Source organism: Trichomycterus rosablanca, chromosome 2, assembly GCF_030014385.1.
Source record: "Trichomycterus rosablanca isolate fTriRos1 chromosome 2, fTriRos1.hap1, whole genome shotgun sequence".
In the NCBI taxonomy this organism is placed as follows: domain Eukaryota; kingdom Metazoa; phylum Chordata; class Actinopteri; order Siluriformes; family Trichomycteridae; genus Trichomycterus; species Trichomycterus rosablanca.
Window position 1 is genome coordinate 15,848,161 of NC_085989.1, and position 16,472 is coordinate 15,864,632.

The window sequence follows — 16,472 nt, forward strand, 5'->3', positions numbered from 1 at the left end:
ATCTATCTATCTATCTATCTATCTATCTATCTATCTATCTATCTATCTATCTATCTATCTATCTATCTATCTACAGTGTATCACAAAAGTGAGTACTCCCCTCACATTTCTGCAGATATTTAAGTATATCTTTTCATGGGACAACACTGACAAAATGACACTTTGACACAATGAAAAGTAGTCTGTGTGCAGCTTATATAACAGTGTAAATTCATTCTTCCCTCAAAATAACTCAATATACAGCCATTAATGTCTAAACCACCAGCAACAAAAGTGAGTACACCCCTAAGAGACTACACCCCTAAATGTCCAAATTGAGCACTGCTTGTCATTTTCCCTCCAAAATGTCATGTGACTCGTTAGTGTTACTAGGTCTCAGGTGTGCATAGGGAGCAGGTGTGTTCAATTTAGTAGTACAGCTCTCACACTCTCTCATACTGGTCACTGAAAGTTCCAACATGGCACCTCATGGCAAAGAACTCTCTGAGGATCTTAAAAGACGAATTGTGGCGCTACATGAAGATGGCCAAGGCTACAAGAAGATTGCCAACACCCTGAAACTGAGCTGCAGCACAGTGGCCAAGATCATCCAGCGTTTTAAAAGAGCAGTCCACTCAGAACAGACCTCGCGTTGGTCGTCCAAAGAAGCTGAGTGCACGTGCTCAGCGTCACATCCAACTGCTGTCTTTGAAAGATAGGCGCAGGAGTGCTGTCAGCATTGCTGCAGAGATTGAAAAGGTGGGGGGTCAGCCTGTCAGTGCTCAGACCATACGCCGCACACTACATCAAATTGGTCTGCATGGCTGTCACCCCAGAAGGAAGCCTCTTCTGAAGTCTCTACACAAGAAAGCCCGCAAACAGTTTGCTGAAGACATGTCAACAAAGGACATGGATTACTGGAACCATGTCCTATGGTCTGATGAGACCAAGATTAATTTGTTTGGTTCAGATGGTCTCAAGCATGTGTGGCGGCAATCAGGTGAGGAGTACAAAGATAAGTGTGTCATGCCTACAGTCAAGCATGGTGGTGGGAATGCCATGGTCTGGGGCTGCATGAGTGCAGCAGGTGTTGGGGAGTTACATTTCATTGAGGGACACATGAACTGTCCAATATGTACTGTGAAATACTGAAGCAGAGCATGATCCCCTCCCTCCGGATACTGGGTCGCAGGGCAGTGTTCCAGCATGATAATGACCCCAAACACACCTCTAAGACGACCACTGCTTTATTGAAGAGGCTGAGGGTAAAGGTGATGGACTGGCCAAGCATGTCTCCAGACCTAAACCCAATAGAACATCTTTGGGGCATCCTCAAGCGGAAGGTGGAGGAGCGCAAAGTCTCGAATATCTGCCAGCTCCGTGATGTCGTCATGGAGGAGTGGAAAAGCATTCCAGTGGCAACCTGTGAAGCTCTGGTAAACTCCATGCCCAGGAGAGTTAAGGCAGTTCTGGGAAATAATGGTGGCCACCCAAAATATTGACACTTCAGGAACTTTCACTAAGGGGTGTACTCACTTTTGTTGCCGGTGGTTTAGACATTAATGGCTGTATATTGAGTTATTTTGAGGGAAGAATAAATTTACACTGTTATATAAGCTGCACACAGACTACTTTTCATTGTGTCAAAGTGTCATTTTGTCAGTGTTGTCCCATGAAAAGATATACTTAAATATCTGCAGAAATGTGAGGGGTGTACTCACTTTTGTGATACACTGTATCTATCTATCTATCTATCTATCTATCTATCTATCTATCTATCTATCTATCTTATCTATCTTATCTATCTATCTATCTATCTATCTATCTATCTATCTATCTATCTAGTAAAATCTAGAGGTAGAAGGAAAATATAGTACTTTATATAGTAAAAAATAAATTAATAAAGACTTTTTCTTTTCATGTTAGTCAGATGACAACACCCCATTTTTTGTAAGACACATTTTTCTTATAAAATGTGGACTGTTTAAAATTCTGGGTCTACTGATATGACCTGAATTTAGTTGACAGCTCATTTGTCCTAAAGGCTTTTAAATGTCTGTTATTTACTTTACATTCCAGTAAATGTGTTGCTCAGTTATAATAAGAACTCAGTTGAGGTTATATGACAGATGTGTGGATGTTGTGTAGATGGATTCGGTTTGACAGGTTTGATTGTGCTGTGATTTTGGGTCCACGCCCAGAGACCACTCCACTGGGTTATTTTTCCTACCTGTCTTCGGACAAATCCCGCCTTTAGCGACAGAGTTGTCGGATATTCTAAATAAATATTGGCTATTTGACTGTCAATATTGCTTGGATACAAAATTATGGCCAATCACACCGCTTAGGGCGGGATTTACGGAATATGGGTAGGAAAATAAATTCTCCTCAGGATGGTGTGATTACATCCGGGCTTTTTGTGGGGTGTCACAAGCCTGCGAAGATGGCGTCTGTGGGGAGGAATACACTGTTATCTGCTAGCATAAATGTAAATAATAGTACAGCAGAAAACCCAAGTACTGACGAGGATGACGGACAAAATTTGTGGTAAGCATAGCTGGTGTTATTCCACAAAACCTCTATAGGAGCCGGTTGATTATTTAGCTGAGCATCTGGCAGCTTTTTAGTCATTAACTAGCAGCAGAATTACTCAGCCAGACAGGTGCTACAGTGATGCAGGATTTATCAGTGACTGAATTCCTTGCCGACGCCCAGTTCGTTTGTTTCTGTGCAGGTCGTCCATACTGAGCGAAGTATCAACGCGATCGCGGTCCAAGCTGCCATCCGGAAAGAATGTGCTGGTTATGGGTGGGTACCGTATCCTCTTTGCTTCCTCCGCACTGTTATTCTGCTTCATGCCTGCTGGGGCCGACGCGGTGTGTCCGGTCCTGCATCCCTGCATTGTCAGCATATGGATTGTATTCTGCTTCTTACAGCTAATAACATGCAAACATACGATCGGTTACACACAGCTCTGTGTATTATAACTGATAGTTGGATGTATCGCTGGTGTTACAGATCACCACACTATATGCTAATAGTCACATCATTGTTTGATGTGGACAGCGCTTGACAGGCTAGTGAAGCTAGTCGGTAGCTGTAGTAGGCATCATTTACAACTACAGCTTTTGTCCTTTGTTCAGTCGCTTCACATCAGACACACTAACACACTTTAATACCACATTATTCTGTTGAAGAAGTCACACAGCATTATTAACGCAGAGGCTATTTATACTGTCATGTATGCTTCAAGTAGTTAAAGATACCTAATGAGCTTTTTGACCACTAGGTGGCATTGCAGCACCCCATAGAACAAAGTAGATAACTACAGTTCATATACACTGCCTGGCCAAAAAAAATTACTGCATGGGTGATTATGTTTCAGCTGGCAACAAGTTATTTAACCCTAACTGATGCAGTGAGTAGCTTCTCATTTGTTGAACAACCATGTTGAATAACACATCCTGTGGTCGTGGAAAAGATGTTAATCTGTTTCAGAAGGGTCGAATTATTGGCATGCATCAAGCTGAGGAAACATGTAAGGAGATTGCAGAAACTACTAAAATCGGGTTAAGAACTGTCCAACGCATTATTAAAAAGTGGAAGGAAAGTGGGGAATCATCTTCAAGGAAGGAATGTGGTCGGAAAAAAATCTTGAATGATCGTGATCGGCGATCACTTAAACGTTTGGTGAAATCAAATGGTAGAAAAACTACAGTAGAACTCAGAGAAATGTTTAATAGTGAAAGTAAGAGCATTTCCACAAATACAATGCGAAGGGAACTCAAGGGATTGGGACTAAACAGCTGTGTAGCCTTAAGAAAACCACTTGTCAGTGAGGATAACCGGCAAAAAACGCTTCAATTTGCTAGGGAGCATAAAGATTGGACTCTGGAGCAATGGAAGAAGGTCATGTGGTCTGATGAGTCCAGATTTACCCTGTTCCAGAGTGATGGGCGCATCAGGGTAAGAAGAGAGGCGGCTGAACTGATGCACCCATCATGCCTAGTGCCTACTGTACAAGCTTGTGTGGGCAGTGCTACGATCTGGGGTTGCTGCAGTTGGTCATGTCTAGGTTCAGCAATGTTATGTGCCCAAAGGACTTACAGTCTAAGCAATTAAGGGTTAAGGGCCCAACAGTTTGCAACCTGGCAGTGGTGGGGTTTGAACCAGTGACCTTCTGCTTACTAGTCCAGGTCTTTAACCACTAGGCTACAACTGCCCACGTTATTTACACGTTATTTAGTTTGTTTGTGTGTTTATTGTGGATTAATATCAGATGCATAGATTAAACATACTGCAACAAGAATATTAATAACGTTGGTGGTGTTTAATAATGTTTTTAAATGTTGTAGAATGGCATCCTAATCTTTTTATAATGATTATAATTACCTACAGCAGATGACCACTTTGTGCCCTGAAGTGTTTGTTTATTAGGATTTTAACATCATGTTTTACACTTTGGTTACATTCATGACAGGAAAGGTAGTTACTCATGACACAAGGTTCATCAGTTCACAAGGTTATATTGAACACATACATATCCATGTCTCCAGTTCACCTCACTTGCATGTCTTTGGACTGTGGGAGGAAACCGGAGCACCCGGAGGTAACCCACGGGGACACGGGGAGAACGTGCAAACTCCACACAGAAAGGACCTCCCGGACCGCCCCACCTGGGAATCGAATTCAGGACCTTCTTGCTGTGAGGTGACAGTTCTACTCACTCAGCCTCCGTGCCGCCCGGCCTGAAGTGATGCACTGATTTAGGCAGGGCTCTAGACTAACTTTTTGCACTGGTTGCACTGGTGCGCCTAACTTTTTTTCTTAGGTGCACCAGCACAAAAGTTAGGTGCACCCAAATTTTCGACCGCATCGCATTTAACACCGCAGTTTTACAGGTTCACTTTTTTTTTTTAAATCACTGTCCACACAGGCAATATTGACTTGTAAATAACTAACAATCTGGTCAACATGGCCTCGTCTGATGATCTGTTTGCTACTGCCTGCCACTGAAAGGCAGTGGGGAGAGGGGACACTTGGGCAGTGCATTTATCGCCGCATGTAATGTGTTTTATAGATGCATTGGGCTTGTTCAGCCTTTCAATTCAAAATGTATTAGAACCAGTCACAAATATACTATTGCCGGCCATGGTCTTCCCATGCTCTTTACAGTTAATATACTGTAGTAATTATACAGTTAATACAGTTAATTATAGTATTATAGACTAATTATAGCACACTTATAAAAATTATAAAAATAATAGAGTAAATGTGTATGTATGTGTGTATATCTATTTATATGTGTGTGTATATTTAAAATTATATGTGTGTTAGAGTGTAATCTTAAATGCAGTGCATTATATTATCGGCTTTACTGAATCTTTTACACAGATTCCCAAAATCACTTGCGGTGCACTCACTGTGTATTTTGACTACATGTATTGTAATATATTATGGTCTTTTAGTTATTTTTCTATTTTACTTAACGAAAATATTGTCGTGTTTTTACTTTCACTATCGCCACACTTTACCGCTAGCATTAGCCCCTTGCTACTGTAGAGGGTCGGCTCACCTAGCCGCTGTCCGGTGGGGATGCTGCGGGTCTTTTGCTGTGCGGTGGTGGAGGTGTGGGAATAAAGGCACACGGCAGGGTAGAGTCACTTTAACTGTTTAGTCAGGACTTAAGTGAGCGTTACAACACTTTACACCGCCGAGCTCCAGAACCCGAACTTCCATTCTGGGGACATCCGGCGAGTCTCATATACAAAACTAAACTTACTGCAGAACATCCGAACGCACATGTATAAACCTGGTGCTGCATTCTGATTGGCTGAGCTGAATGTCGCTCACATATCACCGCTACAATAATGTCCCGCCCTTCACTATCTCTGATTGGTTTAGACCATGTTATTGGCCTAATGTGTGTCTGTTGTTTTCTTTTTCCCTCGGATGCCTGGTCGCACCGGTGCGACCTGAGATTTTTTTTAGTCGCACCATTGAGAAATTAGGTCGCATGTGCGACCAAATTGTATTTGTCTCAGTTACTGTTTTGTTTGTCTTTATGCATCGTCTTGTTCTCGAATTTGCCTTTGTTCAGCATTGCACTGTGGTTCTGATCGGTGAGATTAAACTGTTGTTAATACTATTTCATTGCGAGGTAGGAGGTGGATGGAAACTACATGAAAAAATTAATACTACTAATTGTAATTGTATTGCGTTATTACTAGTAAATATTAAATGGATGTTGTGATAGTACACAGATCAGCCATAACATTAAAACCACATCCTTGTTTCTACACTCATTTTATCAGCTCCACTTACCATATCGAAGCACTTTGTAGTTCTACAATTACTGACTGTAGTCCATCTGTTTCTCTGCATGCTTTGTTAGCCCCCCATTCATGCTGTTCTTCAATGGTCAGGACTTTCCCAGGACCACTACAGAGTAGGTATTATTTGGGTGGTGGATGATTCTCAGCACTGCAGTGACACTGACATGGTGGTGGTGTGTTAGTGTGTGTTGTGCTGGTATGAGTGGATAAGACACAGCAATGCTGCTGGAGTTTTTAAACACCTCACTGTCACTGCTGGACTGAGAATAGTCCACCAACCACAAATATATCCAGCCAACAGCGCCCTGTGGGCAGCGTTCTGTGACCACTGATGAAGGTCTAGAAGACGACCAACTCAAACAGCAGCAATAGATGAGCGATCGTCTCTGACTTTACATCTACAAGGTGGACCAACTAGGTAGGAGTGTCTAATAGAGTGGACAGTGAGTGAACACAGTATTTAAAAACTCCAGCAGCACTGCTGTCTGATCCACTCATACCAGCACAACACACACTAACACACCGCCACCATGTCAGTGTCACTGCAGTGCTGAGAATCATCCACCACCTAAATAATACCTGCTCTGTGGTGGCCCTAATCATTGAAGAACCACCAGTGAAAGCAGGCTAAAACAGTATGCAGAGAAACAGATGGACTACAGTCAGTAATTGTAGAACTACAAAGTGCTCCTATATGGTAAGTGGAGCTGATAAAATTGACAGTGAGTGTAAAAACATGGAGGTGGTTTTAATGTTATGTCTGATCAGTGTAAATTGATTGATTTATATATAGAAGATATATACTTTATTTGTCATATATACATATACAGATGTACAGTACAATGAAATTATTTCTTCACATATCCCATCTTGTTTGGAAGTTGGGGTCAGAGCGCAGGGTCAGCCGTCGTACGGCGCAGACAGGGTTAAGGGCCTTGCTCAAGGACCCAACAGTGGCTGCATAGCAGAGCCTGGATTTAAACCGCCAATCTTCTGGTTGATAGCCCAGAGCTCTACCCACTAGGCTACCACTGTCCCATATATTGCATTGTTTTGAGTTGCTGACTAATATTGAGGCATAACATTATGACCACCTTCCTAATATTGTGTTGTTCCCCCTTTTGCTGCCAAAACAGCCTTGACCCGTTGAGGCATGGACTCCACTAGACCCCTGAAGGTGAGCTGTGGTATCTGGCACCAAGATGTTAGCAGCAGATCCTTTAACTCCTGTAAGTTGTGAGGTGGGGCCTCCATGGATCGGACTTGTTTGTCCAGCACATCCCACAGATGTTCGATTGGATTGTGATCTGGGGAATTGGGGCCAAGTCAACACCTCAAACTGGTTGTTGTGCTCCTCAAACCATTCCTGAAGCATTTCTGCTTTGTGGCAGGGCACATTATCCTGCTGAAAGAGGCCACAGCCATCAGGGAATACTGTTTCCATGAAAGAGTGTACATGGTCTGCAACAATGCTTAGATAGGTGGTACGTGTCAAAGTAACATCCACATGGATGGCTGGACCCAAGGTTTCCCAGCAGAACATTGCCCAAAGCATCACACTGCCTCCGCCGGCTTGCCTTCTTCCCATAGTGCATCTGGTGCCATGTTCCCTAGGTAAGTGACGCACACGCACCCGGCCATCCACGTGATGTAAAAGAAAACATGATTCATCAGACCAGGCCACCTTCTTCCATTGCTCCGGGGTCCAGTTGTAATGCTCACATGCCCATTGTTGGCGCTTTCGGTGGTGGACTCGGGTCAGCATGGGCACCCTAAATGGTCTGCGGCTATGCAGCCTCATACACAACAGTATTAACTTCTTCAGCAGTTTGAGCTACAGTAGCTCGTCTGTTGGATCGCACCACACGGGCCAGCCTTCACTCCCCACGTGCATCAGTGAGCCTTGGCCGCCCATGACCCTGTCGCCGGTTTACCACTGTTCTTTCCTTGGATCACTGCAGACTGAGAACACCCCACAAGAGCTGCAGTTTTGGAGATGCTCTGACCCGGTCGTCTAGCCATTACAATTTGGCCCTTGTCAAACTCTCTCAAATCCTTACGCTTGCCCATTTTTCCTGCTTCTAACATATCAACTTTGAGGATAAAATGTTCACTTGCTGCTTAATATATCCCACCTACTAACAGGTGTTGTGATGAGGAGATAATCAGTGTTATTCACTTCACCTGTCAGTGGTCATAATGTTGTCATAGTGGTCATAATGCCTGGTCGGTGTATTTTGATGCATATGATGTATGGATACAATGGAAATGACATAATGAGTTTGAGTGTATTAAACTTGTATAGAGAGAATGATTAATAATAGCTTTATTAATATCATGTTGCATTGTGAATGAATAGAAAATTAATATGTAAAATTGTGTGCAGGTGAAGTGGCAGCTGGTAAGACCACACTGGTGGCCAAGCTGCAGGGTGTGGAGGAATACATCAAGGGCCGCGGATTGGAGTTTCTGTACTTCACCGTCCACGATGACGATATAGACGGTAAGAACGGTAGCATAATGCTATTCGCAAACAGTTCTTCCTCAGCAGCTGTTACCTGACAAAAAGCAGAAAGCAGGCATTGAAATTGCTTTTGTAACATAACAGATGGATATGATTGCCCATCCCAAAACTAAAATAGGATGAATATTACAAGCCCCATTTCCAAAAAAGTTGGCACATTTTGGGAAAATGTACTAAACAGAGAAATACACCGATCAGCCATAACATTAAAACCACCTCCTTGTTTCTACACTCACTGTACATTTTATCAGCTCCACTTACCATATATGAGCACTTTGTAGTTCTACAATTACTGACTGTAGCCCATCTGTTTCTCTACATGCTTTGTTAACCCTCTTTTATGTTGTTCTTCAATGGTCAGGACTCTCCCAGGACCACTACAGAGCAGGTATTATTTGGGTGGTGGATCATTCTCAGCACTGCAGTGACACTGACATGGTGGTGGTGTGTTAGTGCGTGTTGTGCTGGTATGAGTGGATCAGACACAGCAGTGCTGGTGGAGTTTTTACACACCTCCCTGTCACTGCTGGACTGAAATTAGTCCACCAACCAAAAACATATCCAGCCAACAGTGCCCTGTGGGCAGCGTTCTGTGACCACTGATGAAGGTCTAGAAGATGACCAACTCAAACAGCAGCAATAGATGAGTGATCGTCTCTGACTTTACATCTACAAGGTGGACCAACTAGGTAGGAGTGTCTAATAGAGTGGACAGTGAGTGGACACGGTATTTTAAAACTCCAGCAGCGCTGCTGTGTCTGATCCACTCATACCAGCACAACACACACTAACACACCACCACCATGTCAGTGTCACTGCAGTGCTGAGAATCATCCACCACCTAAATAATATCTACTCTGTGGGGGTCCTGTGGGAGTCCTGACCATTGAAGAACAGGGTGAAAGCAGGCTAAAACAGTATGTAGAGAAACAGATGGACTACAGTCAGTAATTGTAGAACTACAAAGTGCTTTTATATGGTAAAAGGCTCAGTCTTTTCAAGCAATGAAGGGTCGTGGCTCACCACTGTGTTACAAACTTCATAAGAGAATTGTCAATCTGTCCAAATAATGTGCAAATAATTTAGGTCTTTCACAATCTGCATTACATAATTCTGTGTAAGATTCATCTGGAGTGATCTTGGTCATATAGGGAAGAATGGGAACCACTAATGAATGTGCGAGACCCTTTACTTTTGACACTCAGATGACATTGCCTGAGAAACCGTCATGCTACTGTGATGAATATAGCCACATAGGCTCTGGAGTACTTCAGAAAACTGTTGTCACTTAACATAGTACGCCACTGCATCAGGAATTGCATACTGAAAGTCTATACACAAGGAGAATGCCATGTGTCAGTTCTGCGCAGGAACACCACCAAGCTCATCTCAAGTGAACTGAAAGACAGTGGAAATATGTTCCATAGTCAGAAGAGGACCAGACTCTTATCAGCAAAAGCCAACATCTGTCATGGTACGGGGGTGCATCAGTGCCCACAGCATGGGTGACTTGCATTAATGAGAAGGCATATATTTATTTTCATGGGAAGTCTGGGGTTATTTCAACAAGACAATGCCAGGTCTCATTCTGTACACGCTGCAACATTATCGTGGCTTCATAGATACAGAGCGTGTGTGGGCTTGACTGCAGTCCAGATCTGTCTCCTATAGAAAATGTATTGAGCAGCATAAAGAAGTGAATCAGACAACAGCGATCACAGATTGTTAAACTGCTGAAGTGTCATATAGGGCAAGAATGGAGAAACATTTCCCTTGCAAAACTGCAACAATTAGTTTCCTCGGTTCTTAAACCATTAAAAAAATTTCATTAATAGAAAAGCTGATGGAACACAGTGCTAAACATGCCTCTGTACCAGCTTTTTAATTGATCAATGACAACATTGATAAATCTTTTCTTTCTACTTCTGCCAGTTAAAAAAGGTTCAAGAGAATTAAGAAATTACATACACTGACCAGCCACAACATTAAAACCACCTCCGTGTTTATTCGCTGTCCATTTCATCAGCTCCATTTGCCATATCGGAGCACTTTGTAGTTCTACAATTACTGACTGTAGTCCATCTGTTTCTCTACATACCTTTTTAGCCTGTTTTCACCTTGTTATTCAATAGTCAGGACGCCCACAGGACCACCACAGAGCAGGTATTATTTAGGTGGTGGATCATTCTCAGCACTGCAGTGACACTGACTTGGTGGTGGTGTGTTAGTGTGTGTTGTGCTGGTATGAGTGGATCAGACACAGCAGCGCTGATGGAGTTTTTAAATACCGTGTCCACTCACTGTCCACTCTATTAGAAACTCCTACCTAGTTGGTCCACCTTGTAGATGTAAAGTCAGAGACGATCGATCATCTATTGCTGCTGTTTGAGTTGGTCATCTTCTAGACCTTTATCAGTGGTCACAGGATGCTGCCCACGTGGCGCTGTTGGCTGGATATTTTTGGTTGGTGGACTATTTTCAGTCCAGCAGTGACACTGAGTTGTTTAAAAACTCCATCAGCGCTGCTGTGTCTTATCCACTCATACCAGCACAACACACACTAACACACCACCACCATGTCAGTGTCACTGCAGTGCTGAGAATGATCCACCACCCAAATAATACCTACTCTGTGGTGGTCCTGTGGGGGTCCTGAGAAACAGATGGAGTACAGTCAGTAATTGTAGAACTACAAAGTGCTCCTATATGGTAAGTGGAGCTGATAAAATGGACAGTGAGTGTAGAAACAAGGAGGTGGTTTTAATATTATGGCTGATTGGTGTATTCTTCTTTGTATTGCATTTTTCAAAATGTCCCAACTTTTCTGGTAGTTGAGTTTGCATGTCTGATGTATTAACCCACAAAACATAAATGATCCCCAACATAACTCAATCTTGTTTTTGTCTTTGAGTGATGCCATGAACCAATTCAGTCACTGCTTGAGTCTGAAATCAGTTGTTTAAAAATGTGTTTAAATCTTTATGTTTTTTATTGTATTTAAAAAAAAAAATCAAGAACAGGAAAATAAACTATCATTCCAGGCCGGGAATGCTTATCTAGCAAATCATTTAAAATGATCGATCCAAGGTCTTGTTAAGAAGACTGTAGTGGAACTGATCAATATGTTTTAAAAATTAAGCGGCCCTACTGAAGCAACTCCAGTTTAAAAACATAACCCAGAGTGGCCTCTGTAACAAAAGCAAATTCATGCATTTTTGTAAGTGTAGTGTAACAGCTTATATGAGACATAGGGCTGGGCGGTATATCGCAAATATCAATATATTTTATATTATTTTTTTGACGATACTGAAAATGACCATATTCGTTATATCGAGTATGATACACAGGTTACCATTTGAGAACGTTTAAAACAACACAAATGCGATGTGCTACACACACTCGCGCATGAGCGATAAAAACAAGTCAGAGAATGACTTTTTTCAAATCAGTTATTTATTGGAATCGAATCTGGTAGCTGTGCTCTTATCTATGGTAAAGATTATGATGTCATTATGGTGTAGTGATTAAACCACTCCATGAAGCAGTGTGCCTGTGTTTCAGAGATTCAGTCGTGGTTTAGACCTTGAAAAACAGCTGTATAAACCAATCAGAGCCTCCAAATTCGGATTTTGGGCGGAATTTCAGTTGTGCCTCTAATCTAAAGCAAGATATGCTATTTTTTATTTCTCCAATGTGTGTGATTTAGATGAGCTGCCAATGAAAAACTCAACTTTATTGGTTGTCGAGGTATAAGTGACAGCTTAGTTATCCAATTACCAGTTTCAGCTTTTAACAGCGAAAGCAGATAAATTATCAATTTGCTATGTATATTAATATTCTGGAAATATTCTAAAAACATGACAAAAAACATTTACAAAAAAGTGGATTTTATCCCACATGGATATAGATTTGATCTGAATTTGAAGAAGAGAAGCTCAGGTAAGCAATGGTTATGGTTTTATGCTCTGTGGTTGATCTGGGTCGCGGTGCTGCTGTTAAACGTGTTTTTATTTTGCAATGATAGCAAGTCATTATCAAAAATTGAACTTGTACGGGATTTTTTATGCTCATTTAATTGAAGTAAAATGGCAGTGGCAGTGGCGACTTCTCAAAAGCATATCGAGATAGGAGTTTTTTTTAGTCGCCCAGCCCTAATGAGACATTGAGTTAGAAAGTAAACCCTTTTCAAGGCTTTGGCTTTAAATCATACTTCTGAAGCTGATGTGTATAATTTGTTTAGAGTCTGTTGTGCTGGTGCTTTCTAAATCATTTGTTAATATTAGTACGTACTTCAGACATTAAAGTAATAATAATAACGATACATTTTGGTCAGATAGGATGTCTTTACTTGTCATATTTACACATGTACAGTACAATGAAATCACTTCTATGAATACAGTCAAACTAGGAGGATGGTCACCTTCAAGCCCACTCTTCTTGTCCATTGAAAGCATTTTTTTTCCGAACAATTTTTAGAATAAAATAAAGCTAATCAAAGCAGCTGCAGTTGAGTAAATCACTCAGTGTGTGTAATTGTAGTTAGTAAGGTACATGCTAGATCGTCTCACCTTAGCCCAGGTTTTCTAAAATAGTGCTAATTTGTGTCACTCCTAAACAGACATTGATGCCAATACCTGCTTCAGTGCTGTTTTTCAAGGCACTTTTCCAAATCTTTCGATTGGCATCCAATGCAGTGGCATTTTCTGTAGTGTACAACTTCTATTTACCAGAGTCAAAATGTTAATTTAGATTCCTGCAAGGCAAATTCACACTATTTTGCATAAGGTAAAACGAAGCTGTCAAGAATATTAATACTTTGTGTTGTTGATCAATTTTATTCAAAAATCTATGTCTGGCAGAACCTTTACTGCAGTATTTAGCATCTATTGATGCCACTGATTTGTAAAAGACAAACAAAGCAGCGCAAAGGAGTGGAAAATGTAGTCAGTAATATAATTGGTAATGACTAATGAAACTGCACTTTCTCACTTTCAATGTACGAGGGCGGCACAGTGGCTAAGTGGGTTTGATCCCCAGGTGGGGCGGTCCAGATCCTTTCTGTGTGGATGTGGAGTTTGCATGTTCTTCCCATGTCTGTGTGGGTTTCTTCCGGGAGCTCCGGTTTCCTCCTACAGTCCAAAGACATGCAAGTGAGGTGAATTGGAGATCCAAAATTGTCCATGACTGTGTTTGAGATTAAACTTGTGAACTGATGAACCTTGCGTAATGAGTAACTACTGTTCCTGTCATGAATGTAACCAAAGTGTGTGAAACATGATGTTAAAATCCTAATAAACAAACAAACAAACATATGCAACTTAACTAATCCAACCAGCATGTGCAAAGAACAGCTTTTCACCAAAGATTCATTAGTAACCATCTAGACTCTGGAACAAATTTTATTGTTCCGATAATACTTATTGAAGTATGAATTATACGTTTAAGGGGAACAACTGTGTCACATCCATTGCTCTATTTTTAGCTGGTAACATATAATCATATAGTGGTGCTTGGGTGGTGCAGCGCTAAATTATTTTAGCCCTTCTACCACTGAGATCCAGGATTTAAGTCGGTCAGGGGTCTACATACAGACATGATTGGGGGGTTAGCAGTAAATAAAATAAATAAACTTAAAAAGAGCCTTACAGTGAAGATAAACCGGAGCAGCGTGCGTGTGTGTGTGCCTTTAGAAGACACGCTTTGTTCACAGTATCGCTATAAGTGATTCATTGATTCATGAGTTGATTCGTTTTATGTGAAGCGTAAGTTTCTCTTCTCAGTTATCTTTCCGTGTTTACTGTTATTAATTAATGTCGTGGTTTTAAATAAACACCAGCTACTACAGAACATTTTGTGTGACTCTCTTACATTAAAAAGCTTAATTAAAAAGCTTAATTAAACTGCTATTACCACAGATCTGTAACCGACCGTCAGACTCGTTCTAAAAGTTTTCTGATCCTAAAAGTTAAGCAGATGATCCTGAACTAACGAATTTGCTAATGAATAAACTTTTGCCTCTGATTGGCTCTGTAACGTTTTCTGTTCTCATCTACATCACAAGTAAGAACCGCTTACGATTTACCAAAGTGAACCACGAGTTTATATAACGTGCTGATAGAATCGACTCAGATGGGATCGGGTTGAATTATCTTTTTAAAGTAAATATTTCAATCAGCAAAATTACATCGTATGTATGATGCACAAAGTTAATGATGTTATTTTAGGTCATGAAGAGCTTTCACGATGGTTTCTGTACGATGGTTGATGAATGGTGATGTGATGGTTGGCGCTTCGTAGCTCAAAGTCTGGATCAATCCACTGAGCTGTTAACTTAACATGGTCTTTATATATCACACGATCGGATCAGCTACTTTTAGGAAATATCGCCGATCGCCGATAGCATATTTTGATTAAAAATCGGCGATCGATCGTCCCATCTCTAGTTAAAATAAAATGATAATGAAATCAATCATATAAAGCTTATTTTACACAATTGTTGGCCTAATGACCTTTCTAGGATAAGGGTCTGAAAATGCAAGAAAAATGCCTTGTTATTTTAATTATCTTTAACAGCCGCTCAGGTGGCGCAGCGGTAAAAACACACGCTGTTCACCAGAGCTGAGATCTCGAATACATCGTATTGAATCTCGGCTTTGCCTTGTCGGCTAAGGCTGAGCGGCTACATGAACGATGATTGGCCTGTTGTTCAGATAAGGGGCGGGATTAAGCCGGATGGGGACTCTCTCTTAGACTAGTGCGATTACAACCTCTGCTGGCTGGTTGGTGGCACCTGCACGGAGATCGGAAAGGAGTGCGGTAGAGGGTGTGGCCCTCCGTGCACAGCGCTGTACCGCAACTGCACTCGTCAAGTGTGGGTGATAAGATGTTCGACTGCTGTGCACGTGTCGGAGGGGGCGTGGAACAGCCTCGTCCTCCCCAATTGGAAATTGGATGCGCTAAAGTGGGAGAAAAAGGGGTAAAAATAAAAAAAATAAAAAAATCTTTAACAGTCTAATTATTATAGGCTAAATTTCAAAAGTTATTTAACACATTCAAAAATACTGGCTCAGTAAAGCATTTACCACTTTGTAATGTTACCATTGCTTCTCACAACACTGTCTGCCTTTTTGTACCTCATTACTAGCCCAGAATTGCCCTGTCCCACCTTCCAAAAAGTCTACTCAAGCATACCTGTAACTGTGCATGAGTAAGTATGTGATGTTCTGCAGTAGACTGCTGTCTTATCCAGCATACCTACAATATCTACATTGCTCCTGGTGTTCTGGGAATAGGAATCAGGTTAAAGAGCGTACTTGAATTATTAATGACGTCTGATTACAGTCACTATAATTCATGTAGCATCATTATTGTTTTTTATTCTAATCTTATCTTTGCAGATCAGGCACGGTGTAATGCATGGGTGCTGGACGGTGATCTGTATCATAAAGGCCTGCAGAAGTTTGCTCTGTGTACGGGAAACCTGGCTGATTCGTTGGCTTTGTTGGTGGTAGATCTGTCCCGACCCTGGCTGGCGCTCGACTCCCTGCACAAATGGACCAGTGTGCTGAGGGACTACCTGGACAAACTGCGAGTGCCTCCTGACACCATGAGAGAACTCGAGCACAGACGTAAGT

The 16,472-nt window shown here is 41.6% G+C and overlaps 1 protein-coding gene across 2 annotated transcripts in view; it reads left to right on the top strand.

The window, feature by feature from the left end:
• The first annotated feature begins 2,422 nt into the window (after positions 1–2,422).
• dync1li1 (dynein, cytoplasmic 1, light intermediate chain 1) overlaps positions 2,423–16,472 on the top strand; it is a 48,947-nt gene continuing 34,897 nt past the window's right edge. For both annotated transcript variants that reach the window (XM_063011935.1, XM_063011942.1), the window contains exons 1-4: positions 2,423–2,526; positions 2,714–2,787; positions 8,701–8,817; positions 16,236–16,466. In XM_063011935.1, coding sequence (XP_062868005.1) covers positions 2,423–2,526; positions 2,714–2,787; positions 8,701–8,817; positions 16,236–16,466 — 526 coding nt within the window. The remainder of the gene's footprint in view (positions 2,527–2,713; positions 2,788–8,700; positions 8,818–16,235; positions 16,467–16,472) is intronic.